General features: G+C 36.0%; 1 protein-coding gene across 1 annotated transcript in view; it reads left to right on the top strand.

Annotated features, from left to right (window-relative positions):
- LOC140234648 (uncharacterized) overlaps positions 1–6529 on the top strand; it is a 52364-nt gene extending 45835 nt beyond the window's left edge. The window contains exon 3 of the mRNA XM_072314681.1: positions 6148–6529. Coding sequence (XP_072170782.1) covers positions 6148–6435 — 288 coding nt within the window. The 3' untranslated portion in view covers positions 6436–6529. The remainder of the gene's footprint in view (positions 1–6147) is intronic.
- Positions 6530–12931: the final 6402 nt, after the last annotated feature.

Below are 12931 nucleotides of genomic sequence, written 5' to 3'. Positions count from 1 at the left end.
ATACACTGTAGGCCCTATTATAAATACATATGGAAAACAACAGTATAAAAAATGAGAGAAGAAACTCATTTCTTGTCATTCATCTATTGAGATGAAGAAGTTGAGCATGTTTATTAGTGTAGCATTGTATATGTGTTTTTTCATAAATGCCTTTCTTGTCTGTTTCGTCTACAGGGTAACCGACACTGTTGTTGAATTTGTCCGTTTGTATACCACAAGAGATTAAAGAAGGCAACAAAATCAAGTCATACGCCTGATCTATTCTCTTTATTGCAACAACGTGAGAGATGTACATGAAAGTCTATTGAGTCCACCACAGTGTGGATACAAGTAAATATATAGATTAACCACCACCTCCAAGAATTAATTATTGGTAGATTTGATATGATGATTCTTATTTTGTCAGCATTCTTAATGACAGGAAACGCATACTTAATTATATTATATATAGGACCTTTGTTTAACATCCACTTTGCATAAACTGGTGTATACAAAAATTAATTCTATCTTTAAGTTAAGCACCACAACTGGAAAGCAGAGATGCTATTGGGTAGAATGATTTTAGGTGCTGTACATTGTAATTTTTCTGTTACATGAGTAATCTGTTGCAGAAAGTTTCACAGAGCATACATGGTAAAAAACAAAAACAAAACAAAAACAAGAAAAAAACAAAAAAAAACAAAACAAAACATAGAACTGATTTGCTTTGACTTTAGAACTAAAAGAAAAAGTATCAAAGCTCAGCCTGATATAAGACTAGGTCTAATGATAAGGGTCATTTCTAGGGCTCGGACATGGAAGTATCATTTGATTGCACTGTTATCCTCAATGTGCATTAATCAATTTTCCGCCATCATCGCTGAGCCGGATGGAAGTATGTCCCTTTGGGGACAGGCAGAAACATGTGTTTCTAGTTAACATTTCCATGTCCGCTTTTTTTTTCTTCCAAAGTCCTCAAATTTCATTCTCTTGTGTGAAAGGAAAAAAAAGTGATAGATTCCTGGGGTAGCTTTCTTCAGCATCCTCCACTTGCCCCGGATGATGAGACTAAATTCGTTGCCACCTTGTCCTAGTCCCAATATCATCCCCATTTACCTATGGTGCAGTTGCACTGATTAAGATTTAATTACTTCTGTGTTGTCCACCGGGGAGCCTGATGCATTGGTAGAGCCTAACATTCTGGCAGGATGAGCAATTCAGACAGATTAACAGCAGCAGGAGTCATACAAATCCTCATCTTCTTCAAAGCCTGTCTCTTGGAAGTGTCCCATGTGATTTACGATGTACAAGAAATGGTTGTGAATTTAAAAAAAAATGTATTTCTGTTCTGGCAAAAATGTGGGAGAAGTGCAATATATCAAATCACAGGTAAATGCTTTAAAGTTATTCCTTAAATGTGAGACATCAAGAGCATTTTGAATAAATAGCAAGATAATGAAAACACTTCTTCTTTGACACTTCTTCTTTGTAATCCAAGACTTAAAAAAAAAAGAATTAAAAAAAACCAGATGATATATTTTCTTTGCACTATCATGTAAATAGATGTCTGCTAGCTTCTTATGAAGGAGACCTTCAATATTTTTCACCAACTCCTTCAACCTGCCCTCACTTGCCCTAATCGTTGCGAAGGTCAATTCAAATGTAATTCAACTTCTCGTTATCCCCAGTGAATAACATGGCACAGTTGGCAAACAATAATTTTTTCTTTGCCTCCCCCCCCCCCCCCTCCTGAAGGCTCAAGGAAGTTATCCATCCCCTAAAGTTGAATAACCTCTCAGTGATAAATGCCGCCCCGGCGGAGAGAGAGGCAAATGAACTCGGATGGAGAGTGAAGAACTCAGAGAGGAGCAAATGTGATTTGCTAAATGCCGAAGCGGTGGACAAAGAGGGACCCAATTTCACGCAGGCTTCCTCGCCATTTCCTACGATTTTTCCATAAACAAGTGTGATGGCCGTCCATTGTTTTGAACTGCGAATAACCCCCCTCTTTAATGGGATGCGGGGATATTAGCCGCATTGAGAAAATTATGGGGAAGAATTTGTGGAATGTCTTGTGAACTTGAGAGATTCTTTAAATGTCCTTTCTTTTACTATCTAGGATCCCTTTGTCTGTGTGACATTAAAATGATGTCCAGAACAACATAATAAGTTTAAAATTGTTTTGAAAGGCAAAGCTTTCAAATTCTGGTGGGTTTGATAAGAATGATAACTTTCAGGATTAATGTGTCTCAAAGATTTTGGTCGGGTGTTTGATTATGTAGTGCTTGCATTTGAGTACCATGTGAGCATAAAATCCTTGCATGCACTGAAGACCTACATGTTCCGGAAGTTGCCAATTGAATCATTCATGTGTCAGATTTCTTGTAATGAGGGGTTATAATACTTTTTCATTAAAAAAATAGAAAAAAAAGATTTAGCTATGTGATTACTCATAGTAATGGTCATTCAGCTTCTTCTGCCCACACTGGTAGAGCTTTTTTTTACAAACTTCTTTTCTTTTTCTTTTTTTGTTCAAGTAGATTGGCAACAATAGAAGGTACTCTTTTGTTGTTGCTGTTGTTGTGAAGAAAGGTGTTCTCACACAAAAGAAGTCCCCATGCTTCGAATTCATGACTCATTCTACAGCAGACTGCACACATTTTCAAAGCAGCACATTTAGCAACCAGTCAATGAACTTAAAAGAGATGATATTTCAAGTCTTGATGTATCCTCTTGTATTATCAGGCTGAATATCCATCTCCTGTTTTCTCATAATTGTTTTAACCCGTTGAGGACGAGTCCCGAGCACACTCGGGCAGGTGTCTATGGGAAGTGTGTGTTGTAGCAGAATCAGCCCGACCTCAATGGGTTAAATTTTTTTTTTTTGCAGTCACTAGTGATAATTTGAATTCATTTGTCCTTTTGTCAAACAGAACTTTTCTAGAACTGCATATAACTTCTTTTGATTTCGAATATACTTTTATACAAGCATATACCTACACACTTTAAGACTTACACACATTATACAAAAGGAAAGACACAAAAATGTATAAAAATGTAGCACAAACCAGTAAAAAATTTGCCCAACAAGAACATCATCACCCTACAATTCTCAAAACATTTGTAGAAGTTCTCAAAAATATCAACAACTTCAGCCATCTTGGCTTGATATCAAGAAATCCAGCAGAAAAGGAAAATAACTTTGCTATTTGTGCCAAATTAAAAAAAAAAAAAGTTTGAAAAAGAGGTTGAAGTACAGCAACAGCCACTGAAAGTTTTCCTGCAAAACTGTCCCTCCAATTTCAAAATATGTAAACAAATGTAGCAATTTTAGCAAATCTGAAGAAAAACAGAAAAGCATCATTTGGCTATCACGGCTATTTGACTTTCAATTCCACTGTACCCATATAGAGTAAACTTAAAAAAAAAAAGACACTGAAAGTTACCATACCAGAGCATTACTGCCATTCCCTTAATTCTCAAAAAACATATAAACAAATGTAGCAATCTCGGCCGAATCTCAAATGAAAATAGAAAAGCAACATAATTTCTCCATGAGGGCCGGCTTGACTCTCAGTTCATGCCTGCCTGCCTGCCTGCCTGCCTGCCTGCTGGTAGCTATCTCAAAACAGATCAGTGTGGATCATTTGTGTTATCTTTACCAAGTAGGAGGATGACTTTTCGATCCTAGAATCAACTACTTCAAATATTTTTGCCCTCTAAACGCAGCTGCCTCCCCTTGCACAATGCGAGGACTTGTGCTTTGAAGGAAACAGATCCCAGCATTTTGCTCAATTATTCAAAATAAGCACCTGTTTTACATTTTTCACTGAAATTCATCATCCTAGTTCTGTCTCATTGATTTCAAGTGTCATCGATCTAAAAGTGAAATATGCTTACCTTGTTACCGGGAAACAAAATGTGCTGGACTTTAAAATGTCTGTTGTTGGGTTGTATTTTCGTTGTAATGCAGTGATTATGGATTTATCGAACATTCTTTGCACAAAAAGAATGTTATGAAGTTTGAGCTTCTGCGATCAAATCAGAAATGTAGAATCATTGAAATATGATCTTGAGATATAACGAAAAGTTGTTTGAGATGACCAAAATCTCCATATTGCTGCTGGTTTGGTTTCGTTTTGTTTTGTTTTGTTTTGTTTTGTTGGGGTTTTTTTTTGGGGGGGGAGGGGTGCTAGATAGACAAGAATTGTGACAGGAGTACTCTACTCATTACCAGATTTTCAGATAGGATGAAGTGATTACTAATAACACAGATACTGGCAAAACATGTCTGTAGGTATCTCTACCTGTCACATTGTTCCATGATGATAAAATCTCTATTTTCCCCAAACAACCTTGCAGGCTTCCTATCCAATGCTGAAAAGAAATTATCTTAATATGCATCAACGTTTGTGAACATTTGCCCACCGTGTTGTAGTTTATAAATACCAGAGGTGTAAATGACAAGAAACAATTGAAATTATGTCAAGAGATTTCTGCACTTAATTCTATTACCTCTGATTGCCAACAGTGTAATGATAATACATCTGTCTGACTGTCATAGTAGTTTGTAAATACTTAACTCAATGATTAGGATAGAAATTCGAACTTGTGTAAAGGTTTTTGCACTTGATTATCAGCTCAGTTGGAAGAAGAGATAGTCTCAATATTGAAGAGATCCAATACCGGTACAGTAAAAGGATATGATTTCCTTTGTCTAGGTGTGAACAACCTAGACATTGTCCAATGAAGTCTTGATAACTCAGATCTGTAGTGGTTTGCTGTTTGGAGCATGTGTGGAAATTAAAACAAAACACACACACACACACACACACAACTGAATCTTTTGACAGAAGGAAGAACAGAAGGAATGGTATGGATTGGAATTCAAGAATGCCTAAAACAAACAAACATACAAATAAACAGATTTTGGTGTTTATTTTTTGATATCCACATTCAATTAGCTAGAATTTGGTGGGAGGTTTGGGCAGAGAATCCAGCTAAAATAATTCAACTCTTTATGACCATTGTTCTTACATCTAGATGCAAGTATAAAGGAGAAAGGTGTTTTATATTTGTGTATGACTATATTTGAGATTTTTTATTTCTATTGATGCTTTTCTGTGAATAATAGATTAGGGTCTATAAGGTTTATCTCGTGCTAACATATTATTCTAACTGTATTCTCAGAATTTGATCTATGAGCACAATTACATACCAACGTTCAGATTGTGCCTGTCATATGTATTATTTTTCCAGCTCTCCAAACAGATAATGTATAATTATGCCATATATTTTGCAAATATAGTAGTTTGCGAATTTTGGCTTGTAAACCAAGTTTGCAAGTGGCTGAGTTCCTAAGAATCCCAATGACAGAATGTAAAATAAATACTGTCCTTTTCAAAGAGAAAATTTTGTGATTTCCCACTTTGGCAGTGATATGTATGTAGTAGCATTTGTGTTAGGGGTGGCAATATTTTGGCGAGTCGCTGATTTTGCAAATATCAGTCTACTCGCAAAATTTGCAAACATAAAAACACCTCAAGATTTACCACAATATACAGTAAAGATCTGCTCTTGTCATAAAATCTATGAAACTATTAATTATCTACTCTTGCCATATTATCTGTGAAAGGTGATGCACTGCAGTTTGGGTATTGGGGAAATCCCTGAGATGCCACATTTTGGCTGTGCCCATCTCAGAGTCGCATTATATTTGTTAAACACTTTCTGTGCCAGGGACTTTGGATAGTGTGTGCAACACTATATATATATATATTTTTTTTTCATGTGGAAATCAGCTCTTCAAGCACACAAAGGGTTAATACTGTTAGAATTTGAATACTATACTTCATATTCATTGCGATATCATAGCAGGTGCTTTACTGCATGCACAATGTGTTTCTCCAGGCGTCTCCCCTTTTTAACGAAGTCCTCAAGACTGGCAGTTGTTTTCCTTTGTTATATCGAAATTTTGTTACAGCCAAACAGTAAACTATATAAAGATATATAGATAATAATTTGGGGACCTCAATTTTTACTTGATTGTGACAAGAATTTTGTTATAACTGTGTTGGTTATAACAGGAGTGCACTGCACTGTACATGTATAAAAACTGTAACAAGATTCACTTGTAAGATTTAAAGCATCGTCATTGTCCCTGTTCAGAACTCCAGCAGGCATGCCAAGACGGACCTGGTGGCGTTAATAGCCAACATCATGACCCTGTGGAAGACTGTGCTCTACCTGCTCATGTACACCCCCCTGGCCAGAGGCACCCACCTCCTGGGGACCGACGACCCCGTGAAGCTCCTCTTCCTCTTCGCCATCCCCAACGGTATCTGGATCCTGCTCCCGGCGCTCGGTGCTCTCCAGCTCTTCAATCGCATCCTGGAGCGCCTCACTGCTACCCCGGTGGTGGTTAAGCAGACCAAAAGAAAGCCAAAGCAATATTGAGAGAATGCTCCTCACAAAAACTTTCTTTCACTTCATTAGATAATTGTAGTCTTAAGTTTGCATGGGTCATTTTATTCACTCTCATTTTCCTTAACATGTGCGTGATTAATCAAATACTAGGTTGTTTTAACTTTTTAACTTGATTCTTAAAAAGCCAGTTGACCCTGACTAAATGCTGCAAATGAAATATTAAATTTCTGTAAATTACCTTGCATTTTCATTATTCTCTCCTTGCATAAACACCACAGCAAATGTGGTAACCAAATACATTGTACTATTCAAATTCATGAAATTCTTCCGTCGAGATGTTTTCATTGCAACTAAGTGACAAAGTGCCTTCACTCTAAATTCCTTAGATTGAAATAGATTGTAATCAGGGACCAATCCAGACTTTGGATTGAAGTTTTCAATCTAATAGAGTTAGAATTCAATCTTATTCAATTGAAACTTTCAATCCAATTTTGGATTGGTCCCTGACTACAATCTATTAGATTGACTTTCAATCCACGGAATTTAGAGAGTTACCTCAACGTGTAATGTACAGTGTACTAGTGGTCCCTCCTGTATTCCACACACTTTAATACTGTCATGTTATACATGTAAACAGTGTTTAATATCAAGGTAATCTGTGGTGTCCAAAATCTGCATTAGTAAAATAGTTTATTCGTCAATGACCAACTAAGGAATCAGTAAAATGTAATCCCTGTTTTCAAAACAATATTTTTCTCAGATGAAAATGTGTACATGAGAAAAGTTTTGACTCACTGACAAAATATTCAATTATCATCTCAATAAATATTTGTTTCATCTTGTCACAGTAGATGAAAGATGATATGTCTGGGATTCTCTTTTTTGAGAAAGTGTACTGGTAAAACATGTAACTTTGAAGGAATATATCATATTGTTTGACCAGTGATGTTGTTGGCAATTGTGATATCGTATATTTTACTATCATGGCAGTGCAAAATGCAATCATGTAGAAATGCAGGAATGTAAACATTTTTATATCAAACTCTCTCCTGACAATCCTTGAAGATATCTTGTCACTGATTTTGTACTATGTTTTAGGTTTTATGTGTGTGGAGTAGATATGGTCATCAGTTCTTATTTTTTCTTGTGGAAGATGTTTCCTTCGTTGTTTTGCCTTGTACATTTCCATGTGTATAAAGATGGTTGATGAAAGCAATAATCTTCCAGTCATATGAACCTAAAGTACAATTAACCTGAGTCATCTTGTCTCTCATTTCTTTTAAGTACCATGTATTTTAAATTAATGAATAATTACCATTCATGTCTTAAGAACATTTGTGACATGAACTGTCTCATGCTGGAAGTTTGTAAAAAAAAAAATCAGCAGTCATTAACATTTAAATTATTACTAATGTTAGTGCCAAAGTTATGTCCAGAGTTTGGATGTCTTGATAAATACATTTTTTTTTTTTTTTGCCGTGTAAATCACATTAACATTGATTGTGTTGTGAATATCTTATGGTGAATAAATTGATATTTTTCAATTGTGTCTATTCATCTCTGTTTGGAATTCATTTGCTTTGACCTCAATGATACAATGAATAATAATCAGTACTTGGGGGTTACCATTAAACAGAGGATTTTCATTTTCTGACAGCATAATTTTCACAGCTCCTTGTTTGCGAGTACAATGTGTCATGCATGTTTTGGATGTCCATCAAGGAAAAACATTGATTGCACGATGGCTCATTCAAAGAAACATCTACCTGTCACAATGAGCACAATTTCACAAGGAAACATTATATAGATGATGACTGGCGGGGAAGGGAACATACCAAATGTTCCACCCGAAGGGTTTGAAATGCTATTGAGGGAAGTTATAAGTCCCGAGACGAAGTCGAGGGACTTATAGCCTCCCGAAATAGCATTTCAAACCCTGAGGGTCGAACGTTTGGTATGTTCCCGACAACAAAAGTCATCATCTGTTATATTATATGGGTTAGTCAAATATCACGCTCTGAAAGTGGCGTATCAAACCGTACTGTACCTTATTGATATCATGGTACGCTTAGCGTAGTAAAGGTCCAGCACAGGCACAACGCACTCGATCGCACTAGCTCGCACAGAGCCAAATTCACTGTGCGCGCGGGTATTTGTTACGTGAAAATATTTTCCCATGGGAGAACATAACAAGAATGTTTGCCCATGGGCGAACATAATGAATGTACCTCCATCACGTGACTGTGTTTAGCCAATCACTAACCAGTATTTGACTAACCCATAAGTAATAGCCTTCAGACACTCACAGTCAAGATGAGAAGCAACTGGAAGGTGAGTCAAGCAACAAGAACCTTTCTTTTTTTTTAAATTCAAAGAAACAATGATCTACTTTTGTTTTGATTTGTCTGAGCCTTTCACTGCTTTTCCATGGGTGGAGATGCTTCAAGATAAAATTCAACACCAAGCATGGATGATACTGATACACACACACACACACAGAGATAACGAAGAATCAAGAAATAAACTACATATGTAGTAATGCATTTTTTTGTCAATAAGGAATGAGTTCATTGTACTCGAAATTTCAGTGGCCTCCACCTTCCTCAGGAGTCTCGACATATATATATATATATATATATATATATATATATATATATATATATATATGCATATAGAAAGATATAGATACATGCCTTTAATAGTCCTGGGTGTATCATGAATATTATCTTTCTTTGAATAAATAGTGAAACATTCTTAAGGCTTGAGGGAAATCAGCCTATTTTGGAGGTCTGTTATACTCTTACTTAAAGAGGAAATCCACCCCAAAAATAAATACACTTCGAAAGAAAGAGAAAAATATTCCCCACAGAATGATACAAAAATGACAAAAATCAGACAGGAACAAGAAACATATACAATACATTTTAAAATGTTACATTTTGGGAAAACGTTTCTTGACCAATCTATATGAATATTCAAATGAGAGAGGTGATGATGTCATACCCTCACAATTTTTCATAAATTATGTTATATATGAAATTTAAAAAAAAAAAAAAAAATATATATATATATATATATATATATATATATATATATAAGCTAATACTAGTAAAAGCATGATCTCATGTTAGGATATATCAGAGGTAACGTTTGTCCCTTTTATTTAGGGTAGTTTTAAGGCAAATTTTATCTTCATACAGCTGAAAATATGAAATTTTTTCATTTCTGTATATGAAATGAATGAGAAATTATGAGAGCATGACATTGTCGGGTTTTTTTTTTATTTCAATATTCATAAGGACGGGTCAAGAAATGGTTTTTAAAAGATGTGAAATTTCAAAATGTCACATCTTCCTTATCCGATTTTTGTCATCTTTATATCATTCTGTAAGAATATTTTTCTCTTTCTTTTGAAGTTTATTCATTTAGGGAGTGGATTTTAAATTCCTCTTCAAGGAAGACATGATTTTACATAATGTAAATTACATGAGGAGAATCGCCCCATCCCACTGCCTTCAGATTTCCTATATGCAGGCCATCGAAAAGTTCTGTATATAATCAAGACTATGAATTACACATAAAATTCCATGGTTAAAAGACCATCCAGGGTGTGCCAATGTACACGTAACACCTGGTTTGATGACTTACTGACCAAAATGTGATCGATCATTAGGTTATTAAGTGTAGAGGAATGCATTACTTTCTCGTGATACGACACTGACATCACAGAGACTTCGTAAAAAAAAATAAATAAATAAATAAAAAGAATAAAAAAAAATCACCAGCATCTTTCTCCCTATAAATCTTACGGTGACCTAATTTCTTGGACATCCATAATGTTCTTCCGAGCGTTTACAATAAAGTTTAGAAAACATCACGCATTACATAATACAACAAACATTAAAGTCCTTGTAAACCTTTTTACTCACAAATTACTTGTGCAAGTAAGTAACTACCCCAGCAGGGGCGGATCCAGGATTTCCGTAAAGGGGAGGTACATTGATAAAATTAAAGGGGGCGCCGGTTCCCCCCCCCCCCCCCATTTTTCATTTTATTTCTTTTGTTTTAACAAAAATAAAGAGGGGCGCGCGCCCGGTGCGCCCCCTCTGGATCCGCCACTGCTATACAGTCTCATGATCGGGCATTTCTCTCGTTTATACTGCTATGTATATCATTACGGGGCAAACGAAAATTGATTAAAAAAGAAATAAAAACAAAACAAACAAAACCAAAAAACCCACAAAATATTGTGTGTTTCCGATGCATTTTGTGGACATTACCAGGTATCAATGCTTAATCGCCTTACATACTTGCAGCGTTTTGTTTTGATTTTTCTTCTTTTTTTTTTTTCTTCTTCTTCTTCTTTTATTTAGCCTGGAAATGAATTCCACGAGTGGTCCGTGCTTATTAACACGTTAGCCCGCACGAAAGCACATTTAAGACAAACATTTGCACTTGTTCACTATTTAAACACGCGACAGTCCGTTGGAATTTCATCGGCACTTTGATGCCAACCCGTTGGTCAATTGAAGTCTGTTTGAAACCAGGGGAATGTGACGTGTACACTTTGAAGAAAGTTCTTACTTAAAGTTGAAGAATTTCTTTGCGGACATACACAATACGTGTGAGTCAGAGAGATTTTATAATCAGATCAAAATCGTCGGTATATCTCCTAAAAGAAAAAAAAAAAACGGATAGAAGTTATACATTGTGATCTCATGTGTGAGCCTAAGCTCATATAATATCAGCCGATAATGACGAATATTATACTTATATATTAATATGACATAATCTATAATATAAAGAGAATTTATTTAATAGCCCGTTTAGACTACCAGACGATTTAGAATGCTTGTGGGAGATTCCACGCAGTGAGATAAACAGTATTTATTTCACATTTACTATTTACAAAGAATGCTGTTTCTCTAAGTAATCGAAAAACCATAATATAGGACCTAAAGTTGTAAACCTACGTTTCCAAAATATAATTTTTTTCACCGTTCTTTTTCTTATCTCTTTTTTTTTTTGATTAATATTCCAGAGAAATTGCTGATATTGGGTCAAGATCATCAAACCTTTTTAATGCCGTGCAAATCAGCAAACGCTTTGTCTTATGCCTTCTCGTACCACGCAGTGGCTTGCCTATCATGTTTTCGTTTTCTCTCGCTAATTTGGACGCTTTTTAAATCCTGTATCATCAATTAAGTTGATATAATTTTATCCCGAATAGAGAATCCGTCTCCCGAAAAATGAATGTTTCTACGTGGCTTCGTTAATTTGATGAAATCAAAGCCTTAACAGACCAGCTTTCTGATGATGAACTGATGAGTCTTTAAACTGATTTGCGCCAGCAGATTGTCTCGATCGTGAAAAACATAACACCCCCCCCCCCCAAAAAAAAAAAAAACAACAACAACAACAACAGCAACAACAACAACAACAACCCCAAACAAGGACAAAAACAAAAACGATGCCAGGCTGTTGTCTTGGGAAAGGTGCGTTTCATGCGCGTCAAACCGCGATAGGGGGAAGATTAACGCCATCTGCGGCAAGAACGAGACAACCGTGATTGCACAGACTGCACTCACAGAACTCTCCTGCTGAGCTGCTGCTCACCAGGGAGATAAGAGAATGAGAAGAAAGCAGTGTAGAAGAAGAAAAAAGGAGTATAGAAGAAGCAAGGAAAGGAGGAGGTGAGGGGTGAATACAGATGTTTATATAGGATCGAGAGAAGACGAATAGGCCTACTTCTAAAGACAAAGAGGAAAGATCATGAAAAGAGAATTAAAGGAGAAAAGGAACAGATGATCCTATTATATCTCTTTGGGAGAGTGTCCTGACGCAACCAAAAACGTGATCAAAGTTTTATGCATTCGTGAAATTTTAACCTTATGATACAAATTGAAAATATTGGTGATGACAGGACGGACAGTAAAAGGTGGTGATATTCATGGAACGGTAACACTCACAGATTATGCCCAATCGCAATCAGAACATACCGCAAAACCCCCAATAAAACCCCCTTTTGGAAAAATATGCTGTAACACATGAGGGTTATAAGAAACACACACACACATGCCTATATAATACTAGTGTGCATGATGCACACACTCGCTTGGACCCAAATCACCTCGCACACGGCACGCAGTCACGAGGCTCCTCCACTGAAAAAGAATATCTATGGACTGTGTTCTTTTGCGAAAGAATTAAACAGATGAGGAAGAAAAACTACAATTTTAAATGTGACATGTCTTCCGTTGTGTCAATGAAGCTCTCACATGATTCCACTCAAATTATATTAATACAAACACGACTGGGAGGGAAGTTGTTGTTGTTGATTTATAGAAAGAAAGAAGAGAGGGAATTTCTCTGGGAGGGAAGCGAACGAAGATAGTTTATATCATTTGCTTGTTCATTTTGTCAAAAACAAATTACGAAGAATGAAATGATGAAGAACTATCCCTGTATCAGCAACATCCCTTGGACAAACGAATAGTTTAAAGTTAACAGTTAAAAAAAAATAGTG

Source organism: Diadema setosum, chromosome 11, assembly GCF_964275005.1.
Source record: "Diadema setosum chromosome 11, eeDiaSeto1, whole genome shotgun sequence".
Classification (NCBI taxonomy): domain Eukaryota; kingdom Metazoa; phylum Echinodermata; class Echinoidea; order Diadematoida; family Diadematidae; genus Diadema; species Diadema setosum.
Note: the sequence above shows the minus strand (reverse complement) of the source record. Positions and strands in the feature narration are given on the sequence as shown.